We start from the raw sequence: 14733 nt of genomic DNA, 5'->3' as shown, positions 1-14733 counted from the left end.
TTCGATTCGGCCGGTTCGATCCAGGATACAAAATTTTAAATTTTTTTACTCTGCCTTAAGACAAAAAACGAGGCCCAAAAATTCCGAAAAAATTATAGAAAACTCAGAAAAATTCGTAGACTCTAAATATATTTTTAGTTTTGCCACGTGGTCTTTAAATTAATTTTTAAAAATCATCAAAGTTTTTGTTTTCGGAAAAATCGAACCCGATTTCTAAAATTCGAAAAATTTCAAATAATTTCCTAAAATTCAAATAAAATAAAATATCAATATTTACCCAAAAATAATAAATTTAAAAATTAGGGGTGTTACAAATTTCTACTGTTAACTCACAATTTCTCAATTTTCACGATGAATTGACTTATAACGAAACTAACAATTTAATTTCTATATTTTCAAGATCAAACAAGTTAATACATCACTTTTCAAATTTTATATTTAAACAATTAATATATTTTAATTTAACATAATAAATATAATTTTTATTAAAATGTCTTTTATGCGTGGTGTCCTACATTATTAGAAAAATTGTACTAAATTATATATATGTGTGTGTGAATGTGATAAAACACATTTAAAATTAAGATGGTCAGAACATAATATCAATCAAATTAATAATTTCATAATATGATAATGGTTTATTTATATTATGAAAATTATTGTGTTTGGTTAATATTGTGCAATGAGTAAATAAATATTAATATATTATGATATTTATTAATTTGGTTAATATAGTATTTTATTTGTAAAATTTAACTATAAATTACTTAAAAATTATAAAAAATTATTTTAACCATCATAATTTTAAATATGTTTTTAATAGGTCTATAAATTGTTAATATGGTTACACATGTTAATAGAAAAAAATGTATTATTTTAAATTTAAATATAATACATAATTTTAAAAATAAAGAATTAACTTGTTTGATTTTAAATTATAGAACTAAATTATTAGTTTGATCAAAATGTTAAGAACTTAATTGTTTTATTTTAGTCGGTAATATCTTATTAACGGCAAGTTAAAAGTAAAATAACGATAAAAACTATCATGTTTATGTTTTGAAAAATCAAATACTAGATTGTTTTATTATAAAAATATAAGGACTAATTTATATATTTTACCCAAAGTTAGAATAAATGGCAATTACCCGGCCCTAAATAAAATAATAAGGTTACCACTAATATAAATAGGTGAAGGACTGCAGCAGTTCTTTTATTGTGGAAGGTCCCAAATGACAAGGAAGCAAAGCAGCCAAATACATTATCACACCACTGTATTATTGCGTTTTTACCTATTGCAAACTTGAACTTATTTCGAGACCTATCGTTCATCTGAACTTTAAAATCATGAACTTCAAAACAAAATTACACAGACATGAGAATGTGAGATACATGCGCAACGTGTAATTTTATTATCACATGTCCAAACCTTATAGGTACTAACCCTAAACCACAACGTTTTTGAAAATAATAATAATAATAATAATAACGTTCTGTACACTACCTCTGTTCAAGCTGCGAAACAAAGGAGCAAATCTTCTCATATTTACTTGATAGTAATTCTTAACTTTTAGAACTTTAGTTTATAGATTCTTTAATAAAATGCTTTCTTGAGTTCTTCAGGATCCATTAACGTATCTTCATTGTAACTTGTGTGACGTTTTAGAGTTTCTGTCTAAAATGGGTTCTTATCAAGGGTATCAAGGGTACAACGTGCAGCATACACAGCCGCTGCAGCAAGAACAAGAGGCAGTACATGATGACCACTAGTTATTGCATTCGACCAATTACAGTCAAGGAAACACCATATTCTCCATCTCCTTATAAGATAGAACTGAGACTTCGATGTATCTAACAAGGAAGACATATGGTGTGGGAACAGTTAAATACCATTCCAACTTTCCCAAGATGGTTTTTTCCCACTGCCAAAGACCTGTTCTCTGGTGTAGGCATTATTTGATATGCAAATAAAGTCACCAATCTCTGGTGCCCATATTTCTTCATACTTGCCTGCAATGATCGTAAAGCTGATGCCAACGTATTGAAGCTCCCTCCTTGGTACAACCTTTACCGCAAGGAATCAATCGATTATATTTATGGTAAGGTAAAGAGTTTATGGCATAGTTCAAATTTGTGATGAACTTCAACCAACCAATCTACAAGAATTGATCTCATCTTCGCATTTATATATAACTGCAAGTGCATATAGTCATGCACCCTACCATCAGCTTATGTGAGCTTGTAGAACTTGTAGATACCATGAACTTATTCAATAACAACCAACTCATTTTCAACATCAGTTACATCTATGTTCACCAGTGATTCCTCTGGCCTTTTGACAAGTCCACATGCAGCCTTGCTCCGAGCAGTCAGGATTAGTGAGGGTTATGACTCCTTCCTCGAAGACCCTTCCATTTGATACTCTTCTGCCAACAGTTTTACTCTTCTCACTTTCATCATTAGAGCTTATCACAATCACCGTCTCAGGTGCATGCTTCTTCTCAACTAGCTTTTTTGTAGTTGCCCTTGTTGCCATAGGACCTCTCCCAGCTCCAACCACATTACTAATATCTGTGACTGGTTTCTTCAGTTGTAAAGCACGATCACTCTCCAAATTACCAATGTCTTTAAGTGCTCTTTTATTTCTTCCGTCTACTACAACGTTCTTCGGCTTCACTTCTTCTTTTAGCTGTTGATGAGGAACATCAGCTTTTGATACCATTTTAGGTCCTTTTGATTCTTCTTGATTTTTGCCAAATACTCTTCCAACGGTAACGACAAAAGCTTCAGGAGAAGACTAGTGTGTCCCTCCTCCTGTCTACGGTTTGTCACTCATCTCCCTCTGGTTCTCTCAATACACAAAATCCCCTTTTATCACCCCTTACAAAATCCTTCTTTCATTTTCTGTTTCTTGCTCGCTTTCTGAGCTTCCATGGAATGGAAGGGACTCGTATTTACTAGAGAATAAGCAGAGTCTGGAAAAAAGGGCATTCACTCACTCTTCATCGCGTGACAACATGCTCTATGCTATCGACCTATGCAATTTTATATTTAATTGTAATGATTTTTTTAAACTCAGGTATTCAAAAGGTTAAGAAATTAATTCAAGTGTGCAATATGCAAATCTCAAAAAGTTGTTTAATGACATATTTGGCAACAGTAGCGTTGCTAAAAACACTGCAATATATTGCTGCGAAAAGAGATGAACAGGACAGTCTTTGTCTTGTTTGTGTATAAAGCGTTACAAACTAAAATATAAAATAGTTCAAATGGAGTTTGGTGTTCTTCAACTTATAAGCCTAACCTAAGCAAAAAGAAGCCATTCTCAGTATTAATTTAAAAAATCTGATACATGATGAAAACACATATGATCTTTACCAAAAATCATCTCCCCGCCATTGAAGCAGGGATCCCTCTATAACTCGCATTCCTAACATACCCTTCTCTGTATTAACAAACACTACTTTCCACTGACTTATTGTTTCAAGGGAGCAAATTTCTCCCCAGTCCCCACCAAACAATGATATATGCTCTCCTTATTTTTCAAATAATGCACGCAGGGACTTTACTTCTTCAAGAAGATACAGACGAAAGCAAATTGCCTGAATGATAAAAAGAGAGTATACAAAACTCGCACCTCAGGGGAAACTAAAGCCCCCGCACTAGAAAACCTACAAGATAAGTTTTACTGTCAAGACTGCACGGCTAGCCTCTGAAGATGTTCAAAGAAGACTTGAAGGCTCACATCATCTGTGAATATCACATCTGATCCAGCAGCCATATCATGGGCATTATTGTAAGTAGCTGATGGATTCAACTTTGCCAACAAGAATCTTGCCTACTCAGCCAGGACATAAATAATGAAATAAAATCAAAGTGAGTTTCATATAAGAATACCAATTTCCAACGCGCTAGCGCCACAAACCACAAAATTTTAACCATTACAATCTTAGAAAATCAAGCAATTTTAATCACCAAAATTCAGAATGGCTTTTTGAAGAGGCTAATCAAACATCCATTTGTTCTGTTGTAATGAGACAAAAATGCCAATCAAGCACCGACTTGTGAAATTAAACACCACCCCCCCCCCCCCCCCTCTTTATGTTTTTTCTTCATCATAATTAATCCTTGCTCTTATTAAGTTAGTTAATATAACTACAAGTATAGGTATTTAACATTTTTTTTTCATAATTTTTTACTTTTGAAGCAAAAATACAGAGGGAACAGGAGTACTACTGCAGAAACCTTAAGCACAAAAATAAAAATAAACTTACCTGAGATCCATGCTGATCACAGACCACCATTCTAGGAATTGGGAAACGGTCCCTGATGATCATTTGGGCATCATCTTGAGGAGCTTGCAATAGCTGTGCAAATGCCTGTCAGGAAAACAAATTAATGAAATTAGCAATCTGTTGAGAAAAAAAAAATCCATGAAACATCCCATCAGATAAAGGCTACTAGCTAGAACCAAAAATAACTAAAACTAGAAACCAATAATTCCATAAAAAAAAAGTCAATGTAAAAAAAAAATCATATGAGAAATAACAACTTTCTAGATGATCATTGATGGAAACTACTCACTGGATTTTGATGACTGACTCAACAATTATGAGTCAAAGATAATAATAAGATATATTTTTTTTCCACAAAAGGTTTATTCGGCTCAAGGAACAGGGCCCAAGCACATGAGGAATGGACCAAAGGACACTGCTTGGTGGTGCCAAAGTTTACATATTCAGATACAAGCTGTTTTGGGAAATCAGAAAATCAAATTCAGAAGATTGAAGAGTTGATACAATTATACAGTAAAAACCCATGAGGAGTTCTCAACCACAGGCAAAACCTAAACAGCTGACCCTCATCTACGTTAGATGTTAGTGAATGGCCATTTTGCCAATAATGGGAAGTAATTCTAAGCAGAGGGCCATTCTAGATGTTCAGTGAATACAAAAACACCTGCTATACATCCAAGTAACTGACATCCAACAAAAACATACAAATGACACAGGCAAAACTTAAACAACTGACCCTTACGTTAGATGTTAGTGAATGGCCATTATGCCAATTATGGGAAGTAATTTTAACTAGAGGGCCATTCTAGATGTTCAGTGAATACAAAAGCACTTACTACACATCCAAGTAACTGACATCCAACCAAAACATACAAATGACAAAAAGAATACAAGTTTTTTATGTTCTCATTAAATATAAAGGCCAGGACATCCTCAATGAGAAAGAACCATAAACTCTATGCAGCCTTCAATTGACCTATTTTTTGCACAATGGTTGTTTCCAAAAAAAAAAAAAGCAACCTTACTGTCATACCAACGTTGTAGGTGGAATTATCCATATCAAAATATTAAGCTAACTCAATTAAAAATTCATTTTATTACTTTTCAGCTGCTGGGTTGAGAGGCTGAAAGAGGATCTCATCTTTAAATAACAGTAAAATCCTAAAAATTCCAAAACTTGGCTCAAATTTGCAATTATCACTGATCATTTTAATTTTGTCAATTATATACACAAGCTTTCAATTTGGTCTCAGTTACAGCCACATTTAGAGGGGCACATGTCAATTGTCATAACTCCTAAATTTCTAACACCACATAATTTATTGATAAAATTCTCACATAAGCATATTTAAAGAAAAAGGATAGGGGAATGAAGGAGAAGGGTTGGGGGGAGAGGGGGGGGGGAGAGGTTGTGGGGGGAGAGAGAGAGAGAGAGAGAGAGAGAGTCCAATAAAAATAATTCAATTTTTTTTTTTTTGTTTATTTTTTTTAATTTATAAAGGTTAAATAATATTAAAACTATAATACAAGTGAATACCTGGTGTTCTGGTTGATTCTGGTAACCCATGTTACGCCACTGTGCTATTGTCATCCCATGGAAGACGACCAAACTAAAATATGAATCCAGTAAGAGAATTCGGTCAGCTGCAATAGAAGCCACATCCAACAATGCAGGTTGAGGCAGTGAGTTAAATGAATATGATATTAGTGATGGCTGAATCATGACAGCAGCATTGGCGATGTTTTCTCGGTTTAACAACATGCGGAAATAAGCTGTCTCATCTGGACTGTTGTTAAAGACCTGTCATACCCAAAAAAAAATAATAAATCAAACTAAGCACACAATTGTAGATAGTTCAGTTAAGCATGAAACGGAACAAGGGGTATAAGCGAGATGAAAGAGTAGCACAGCATCTACCTGTACAAACTGAGACCGTCGGAGATTAAACATAAACTGAGGGAACAAGGAAAAACAAGGGTTCAATGCAAAAGATGATGGATCATCCTTCCGATAGTCACCAAATTTGGAACAGAGCCGAATCAGGTTCCGGTCTAACCACCGAGTGGCATCAAATCCTTCCTGTCAGAAAAGCTCAACATAGACGGATTGAATTTTTTTTTTTTTTTGGTGGGGGGTTGGAGAGAGAGAGAGAGAGAGAGAGAGAGAGGGAGAGAGAGAGAGATTGTAAGATTATGAACTAACTGATGCTAAAATATTCACAAGCGTATAAACAAAAATTAAATCACTAATTGCACAGCACAAGAATCATGACAATGAGGATAGAAATGTCGTTCTTTCCTATGAAAAACGGCACAGTCAACACTAAGCAACCTGGATACAAAACTACAATCTCATATGAACATGTTACATTACAAGGGAAGCATCTCTAGAAACAGAGCAGATTGAACCATAATAATCTACCTATCTTTTTGGGGGGAAAAATTCCAAAAGTAAAATAAATTTCCTTGTCCTCTATATGCAAACATGAAAATGCAGCCATGCACACCTAAAATCAAAACAGTACTGTCACCAGTTCCAAAGAAGACTTTCATTAAGACCAAGAGATGACACAAAATGGTGAGGTGCATATCTTTTAAAGAACATGTAAAATAAGTAGCCAAAAATAGACATTTGATAAGTACCTCTGTCTCCATTTTCAGGGATGTTATTCTTGCCATTACCACAGCAGCAGTCTCTTGGTCAAAACCTTGTACTAACTCCTGCAAGATATTGTTCTCCTAACTCAGCATTAACTCCTCACTTGTATTTTTACAAATCCTAAGTAAACCATACAAATTATGCAAGAGTAATAATCCAAATAGTGGATTGTAGAAAGCAGAGAAGCAAATATGACCTAAGACAGATCAGATATCATAAATCTGAAGATTCATGCATTTGACTATCATGCATTATTCATGCACTAAGTTATCTAAGCATCCCAAAAAGCCAATACGTTGAAGGATTAACAGAAAAAATGAACAGCAGTATAATATGGATACCTGTAAGGGTATCCACAACTGAAGTCCCAACTTAACACAAACCAAAAGAAGACAAATAGATTAACTTCGCTTCTGCTAAACACACATGAAAGCACATTGACAAATAGAATAACATGATTTAACTTCTCTCCTGCCAAACAGAAATGAGGACACATTGACAAATAGAGTGATACATTTAACACAGAAAAACTGTCATTTCTGTCTGCAGCTCTGCATATCATACATGCTCTTATTTCAGAAGATGCTCTTTTCAAACTTTTCCATAGATTAGTACCCTCTTCCTCAAGAAAAGTAAGAAATGAAAAAGGGTTAAATTCAAGAAAATAGAAGACCTTACCTCACATAAAAAGTGATCTAAAAATAATGAAAAAAAAAATCTCTGACCATATAACCATGGATTACTCTGAGGCAAATTTTACTTGGAAAGCCATATGGCAGAAAAATGCTGCTACACAAGTTGTAGCTCTGGCAGATCACATATTAAGTTGTGCAATATTCTAGTTAGCAAGCATTAAAAGGTTTAGCTGAGAACAAGTTAAGCATAGAGGAACTATCTTTCCTATACTTGTAAAAATAGATAGTTTTTTGTCCTCATCACTCACTGATCTTCAGTTAATTTAAGGGAAACGTACTAGGAGGGCTTTTGAGGGAAAGGTGAAAGCCCTTCTTCGCTCTTAGATGTGTTCTAAAACCCTTTAAGGTTATGGGAGACAGTTTTTTCTGTTAATGTTGATGCTGCTTTAGAAGTTGTAGATTCCACATCTAGTAAATGATCTCCTTGTTATTGAACTTAGCTTCCAACTAGGCCACCTTTAGAGAAGTTCCTGTCTAATAATTAAAAGATAAATAGAAACTTCAATTATGCAATGAATGGATCAAAAAGCTTGAAAATCCAATGACTGTTCCATGTGGCGCATGCTATTAAAATAAAATGGAGCATTTAGAATACATTCATCTGCCTTTTTCAACATCCAAATATAACTCCAAGGTTGTTTAACACTGTTTGTGAACAAAAATGGTCCAAGTGTCAGACTCAAACTCAACTCATTTTATTACAAAAATGGTCCAAGAGTTAAGCATGAGATATCATAATTTATTACAAACTCAACTCAAACTCAACTAAGCCTTTATCCCAAAAATTTGGGGTCGGCTAAGATATCATAATTTATTAATCCATCGAAAAATATATTCCACATTGCAGCAACTAAAGAACTGACTTGGGAGGGAAAAAGGGAAAGAAATGCATACATAAAAGATCCAAGCTTCATAATTCATGATTATAAATAATAGTTTGACCCTTCTATAGATAATCACTGAGAGCTCATCCACACAGTACCAGAAAATGATAATGAAACATAACCAACCTCTGAGCTAACAGCACTATCTATCCATCTTCTTGTAACTGTTGTGACCCGAAGCAATGTATGACCTTCAGGGTTCTGATAACTGCAATAAAAAAATATATCCATCAGAATTTGATTATAATGTAAATATAGTCAGTTCTGAGTTAAGAGTTAGAGAAAAAAAGGGAAATGGAGAAAAAATGAACTTTATGATCCAGTGTACCTTGTAAGGAACTGAATGTATAACTGTGGATTTACAGTTCCTGGAGTATTTGACCTCTCACTGGATGAAAGATCAAATAAGACAGTCAAACAAGTACTCTTGTCAAGACCACACATCTTCCAAGCGGTAGTATTTCCCTCCCCCACAACTGTATCAGCAACATTAGGTCCTTTCTGCAAGACTTCTAACACTTAGCATCAAAACACAGTAACAAACAAATAAAATTTTAATTGAGTCTGCATTCAACCTTTTCCATAGACGTGCAAGGTCCAATGATCCCTTGAACTTTAATGTCCTTCGAACAGTTAATCTCAAGCATTCCACTGCAAAGAAATAAGACAAATTATACAGCTGCAAGGAAATAAAATAAATTGCATCACCCCCCATGTGGCCCGTGCAAGTACAGAATTAACAAGCATAGACACCACTAAAATGGAAACTCTGCGCAAAACTCACAATTCATTCATAGGAAATTGAGTGCTGCTTCTTATCCTTAAAAATTAAACTCATAAACAAGTGCAGCCATTTGCCTTGGCTTCTACTAATTCATGAGATTATAGACTTCTTCTAACAACGTGCTTAGGCTCATAATTTCCAAAAGGCATAGACAACATACAACAAAATGATGTTCCTAGGTTAACTTTTTATCATGAAACGTGAAAGCCAAGACTCTGCATGCAGTTCAAATACACAGCCCATAAATGTAGAAAGGAAAATTTGTTAAGAAAAAAAAAAATTCTCCATCCAGCAAGACTTGATATCCAACTTTCATCAAGTGTGCAGACACATAAACATACATTACATATGCATACATCAAGAAATGCATGAACATACACATAAATAGAGGTAAATGAAGGAAAGAAAGGCATAAGAGAGTTTTCCATGCATAATTTATTACAGTATGATTGTATGAAACAAATTGTTTAAAAGAACTTTTCAGGCAAAATCATTCATGAGAGCAAAAACTTTACCTACAAGGGTGTAATGGTGCCACTGAAAAGGAAATAAGGAAAAATCAAAAACAACTTACTATACCACTATCAAACCACAAAGGGGTAACAAAAAACCAAATGATGATAAAGCAACCATTGAAATAAGTACTGTAATTAAATAAGAAGAGGAAGAACCCGTAGCAGCAGCAGGACAAGAAAAAAACTCAATGTTTCTTAAGGAACTCACTTGAAACAAAGACCAAGAGACTGTTCTCCGTCTTCAAATATATGCTTGAAAGAGTCCTTAAATACAGAATGCCCAAAACTTTCAGATAGAACAACAAGACCACCAGTCCTTTCAACTGCAACTTTCATTTCAGCAATCCCAACCTAGAACATTGCAACTCTTAAAAGTCAAAACACGATTATTCATAACAGATAATGGACTTTTCCTTAAATGAATGGAGAATCAGTTAGCCAATTATTTCCAGTTAAAACATCAGTATTTTTTAAAACAGTTATACCATATATGATTAGAGCAATAGATGCTCCAATATTCAACAGAAAATAAGATTAGGCCAAAAAGATTCAGAATTTATGAGAAAATAGGCCAAAAGTGACAATTAGAGTGACATTAATCAAAAGAGATTAAATTCATGGTCATCATTTTTTAGAATAGTTCAGGTCAATTTGATTCCAAAAGCATTTAATGCTTAACCAGTTTGATGCAAGTTGCAACCTTCCATCAAAATCACCAAGTAAAATAAGTAGAACAACAAAATGAACCATTCTCATTCCCCCTGCGATATTTATTCTGAGAGTTTAACCAGAGAAACATGCAGTATTCTTAAAAATAAATATAACCCCTCTAAAAGCAGTGCTTTTGCCATGAGCTAATGTGAATAGCAATAGATTTAATTAAGAAAATTATTGGCATGAAAGTGGGAAATAAGTACACGTTCTATCTTATATTTACATATCACATGTGAAAACTAATCTCTTAAAAATACATATTTTCCTTCCACAAAAGTACTAGCTGGCCTATCGCATATTAATAAGATAAATGACTTGCAGATGTCACAGAATTAAAGGCTGAGCGACAAACACCTGATCAAGTGCAGATGCAAAAAGGTCTAAAACATGACCCTGGCTAACAAGCTGCTTCGCAAGGTTGTCATAGAATTTAACTGCTTTTTTAAAATATGGTGCTGCATCCTTGTCAAGATCTTTATGGGAACGCACTGGATCTGACAAATCTTTTGATACAATCTGCAAAACTTCAAAAGGATCAGCATCTTCAATGTAAAAACAAAAACCAGCAGAAATTCTCAGATTGAAAGAACAAGTGCTGTACATATTGGTTCGTTATTCTGGTTATGATTTCCCTACCTCCAAAGAGAAAGTAATTCTTTGTTTGGCCATTAGTTGGCATGAAAAAGGAGTCAAACCCCCAATAGGCAAACACTATGGTTTGCAACCACCCCATATATATTGTTCTAATTTTCGTCTATGCATAGATGCTTCACAGGGATTACAAGTTGACAGAAGTAAACCAAAGACAAAAAGGAAGGTCTCTAATATGCAATGACATATGGTCCCCTCTTTAAAATATAATCTAGAAAATGGGTTGTTCTTACAAACTGGAACAAGAATGTAAAGCAACAAGAAACTCCAGAACTTTGCAATAAGAATGTAGGTTTCTATACTATTATTCCTACTAGTATTTATAAAAATTTTTAGACTGATTATAAGATTTTTTTACCCTTCCTCATCAAAAGAATTTTGTAGCAAGTAAGACACAGGTCCAGCCATAATAGTGTCCATACTCCATTAGCATCTCAATTAAATTCCAGATAATTTTTATTTCTTAATTGACAAATATGATTCCATTAATAGCCATGAATCACCAGGGACTGACAACAGGAGAGAGAACCACTGACTTTGCAATTAGAAAAGCCTCTTAAGCCATGAATTTTATTGACTTCAGTTCTCGGTAAAATATATTCAAATAAGAACAAGTCTTGGGGTAAGAAAAACTTATACCTGAGGACCTGAATGCAACTACAAAAACTTGAAAAAAAAAATGTTTCTTTTTTCTCCTAACAAAAAGCAAGCTACACTCTCAATGTTACGCCATAAAATCTAATATATCATTTTCTCTAAAAACAAATACTGCTGCGACCACACATTTGAGCAGAATTGTATCTAATACAGATACATAATTAAATACATTATATTAACCACATAGGACACCAATTTATAATAACATAATCTAATAAAAGAAAACTTCAGATATAGAAAAAAAGGGAAGATCTAAAGTTTAAAATAAAAATAACTAAAACAAATAAAAATAACTAAAACAGAGAGAACCAGGAGGCATTACCGTGCCAAGTCCTTCTGTGCATGGACCACCAACCAAAGCTATAATCCTGGCGCCAGTCCCAGGCAAACAAGCTCCAAGCAATCCTGCCGCCACACTTAAGGCCACTCCTGTGCACCTTGAAGCTCGATTTCCAGGAGCAACCGGCCATTGATCCGTTTGCAACTCATCCAAAAGCTAACAAAATAATTTATAAAAAAAAAAAAAAAAAAAACCAATTCACTCGATTAACAAAAATATAACATTATAATTTGAAATTCAAAATCAGAATCAAACTGAATCAAGGACGCACAGAATTGAGGGTATATTCGCACTCGGATGCGGGCAATAAGAAGCGTGCAACGCCGGTATTTGGAAACCCATTTTGCATTCCTTTCTGTTGATATCCAGTAGGGGCTCTCCTGCCCGAAACGCCAATTCCCAACTGCTCCATAATCTGATCTTTCGAAATCTCCTTGCTGCCTCTAAAAACATAAACCTTCGACATATCTGAAAATCCCAATTCATGAACCCGTGCCTGCGTCCCAAACGAAACGAATCCAACAAGCGCATTATCCGGCAACAACCCAATCGCGCGTTTGAGCGCCAATTTCACGAACCCAAACTCCTCCTCGATCATGCACGTATCGAGAACGAATAAGAAAACAGGTGAAGCAGACGGTGCAGGGGCCGCATTCATGGGATTATTGGGATTGACATTAGGGTCAGAAAGCGTGTACTGCACAGTCGTGTATTGAGGGTATAGCTCAGCTGGGAGATTAGTCTCGGAGATCAGGGAGTAGTGAGGAGGAAAATGATTGCGCAGGAAACAAAAGGGGCAGATCCAGATCTTGGCAGTAAAGTCGACGCGCGAGAAGGAATTGAGGATTGCGGAGCAAGTCTTGCAGCGGAGAGGCGTGTAAGGAAGGGTAGGGATATCAGGGTGGTGGCGGATCACAGAAATGGAGGCGGCGAGTGGGATCACGCACTTGCTGGCTTCAACTTTGGTGCGTGGCCAGACATTCCATGTCATTCGAACTCCGTCAATCCCTTCCGGATCTGTGTTGGCCATCTCCGACATGGCTGATTATTCGAAGAAACGAAAAAAATAAAAAAAAAAAAAAAAAAGTTCCTGCGTGTGGATTTCGGCGAAGGAGAAATTGAAAAATTGAAGAAAATTGGCAAATTGGAGGGAGTGGCGACCCCTGAAGAAAAGGGGAAGAGAGGGGTCACCGCAAAAGATAGAGAGAGAGGATGATGAGGAGAGGAGATGTTGGGTATGAAGAGAGTTTCAAAGGGAGAAAACGTCCGACTTGGGCGTTAAAAACTGGTGCTGAATTGTTGGGACGGAAGAATTTTGTGTGTGTGTCTGCAAATCTTATTTCCGAAAAATAATATAGAAAAAAATAATAGGCTAATAATACTCTTTTTCTTATTTATAAACAAATTTTTTTCTAATTTTATATTGGAATAAATTTTATTAATTCCGTCATTTCTATCAATTCTATGGCACAGGATCAAGTTTTAGTGGAAGCTCAATTGAGTCCTGATACACTTAAAAATATTCGATTATTAAATTAGTGATATATGAATACTCATAAATCAAGACATTCGTATATTAGGAGGAAGTTATATTCTTTAACATTTGGTATATGTCGTACGATCCGAACTGATTAGATGATCAATCTCAAACCTTATTAATAAGCTATCGAACGGCATCATTGCTCTATCCCTCGAAGTATCGCTTGGAAGAAGAGAAATGCCTCTTTCCTTTTAGCAAACAGAGAGTCATTAAATCCAGATAAGACAAACACATTAGTAAGCCGATATCCATGTATTGCAAATGTGAATGTTACTCCTATTTCTAACATAACAATAGTCGAAGCAAAAATAACAGGACACCTGCAACTAGGGATAAGCCATTCACAACATGTCGTTAAAGTTGGATATTACAGTCAAGCGAGCACTTTCTAACAACACTTGACACTCTCCTATTGAGTTTATTGGCAATATATAAGGTGATGCTTCCTCAAGGTAAAATATTTTAATTTTAACCCATTCATTTCTAATTCTTACATTCTCTTTACTTTCTCGCTTTATTTGGTAACTAACTTTAGCATCGAAGTGCCATGTTTTACCACATTGGCCCTCTAACCTTTTGCTATCTTGCAGAAGGACTAAGAGATCTCTCAAATCAGCTTGAGGATTGGTCGAGTAGTCCATAACCATTCATATACTCTATACATATTAGCATACTTGACTACATATCTTCTAACGCTACACCACGTACTGATCATTCAAAATACCACCTGTATCACCAATCATCAAGTCCTTAAAAGAAAATTTGATTCAATTAAATATTTTAGTTTTATTTTGATTCAATTGATTAGTAAAAGGTGAAAAAGTTTTTGTGAAATTCATTAAAATTATAAGATAATGATAATTTTAAAATTATAAAAATATTATAATTTTCAAAATTTTAAAAATTTCAAAAAATTAAGCTCAAAATTTTAAAAAAATGAATGCAAAAATTAAGATCCATTTTGGTTTTTTTTTTATACAAGCCTATTTTGTGTCATTT

At 34.6% G+C, this 14733-nt stretch overlaps 2 protein-coding genes and 1 pseudogene across 2 annotated transcripts; all 3 read right to left on the bottom strand.

Annotated features, from left to right (window-relative positions):
• Positions 1 to 1568: 1568 nt before the first annotated feature.
• Positions 1569 to 2205, bottom strand: LOC131173384 (G2/mitotic-specific cyclin-2-like; annotated as a pseudogene).
• LOC110644828 (uncharacterized) lies at positions 1569 to 2722 on the bottom strand. Its single transcript, XM_021797789.2, has one exon. It carries the CDS (start codon positions 2720 to 2722, stop codon positions 2297 to 2299), a length of 426 nt encoding a protein of 141 aa, XP_021653481.2. The 3' UTR covers positions 1569 to 2296.
• A 583-nt stretch (positions 2723 to 3305) lies between these two features.
• Positions 3306 to 13544, bottom strand: LOC110644827 (protein transport protein SEC23 E). Its single transcript, XM_021797788.2, has 12 exons — positions 12466 to 13544; positions 12177 to 12350; positions 10901 to 11062; positions 10041 to 10183; positions 9109 to 9184; positions 8862 to 9034; positions 8660 to 8741; positions 6939 to 7016; positions 6214 to 6375; positions 5833 to 6096; positions 4275 to 4379; positions 3306 to 3838 (listed from the first exon to the last, which is right to left on the bottom strand). Exons 1-12 carry the CDS (start codon positions 13231 to 13233, stop codon positions 3692 to 3694), a joined length of 2334 nt encoding a protein of 777 aa, XP_021653480.2. The 5' UTR covers positions 13234 to 13544; the 3' UTR covers positions 3306 to 3691.
• Between the last annotated feature and the right edge of the window lie 1189 nt (positions 13545 to 14733).

This window comes from Hevea brasiliensis, chromosome 2 (assembly GCF_030052815.1).
Source record: "Hevea brasiliensis isolate MT/VB/25A 57/8 chromosome 2, ASM3005281v1, whole genome shotgun sequence".
NCBI lineage: Eukaryota > Viridiplantae > Streptophyta > Magnoliopsida > Malpighiales > Euphorbiaceae > Hevea > Hevea brasiliensis.
Note: the sequence above shows the minus strand (reverse complement) of the source record. Positions and strands in the feature narration are given on the sequence as shown.

Bases quoted from the DNA above. Each gene is read 5' to 3' on its own strand.
- LOC110644827 (XM_021797788.2), bottom strand. From the start codon at position 13,233: ATGTCGGAGATGGCCAACACAGATCCGGAAGGGATTGACGGAGTTCGA. The intron at 12,351-12,465 runs GTGCGTCCTTGA...TTATTTTGTTAG, and splicing joins GCGAATATACCCTCAATTCT to CTTTTGGATGAGTTGCAAAC. The intron at 10,184-10,900 runs GTGTTTGTCGCT...GCAATGTTCTAG, and splicing joins TTGCATCTGCACTTGATCAG to GTTGGGATTGCTGAAATGAA.
- LOC110644828 (XM_021797789.2), bottom strand. From the start codon at position 2,722: ATGGTATCAAAAGCTGATGTTCCTCATCAACAGCTAAAAGAAGAAGTG.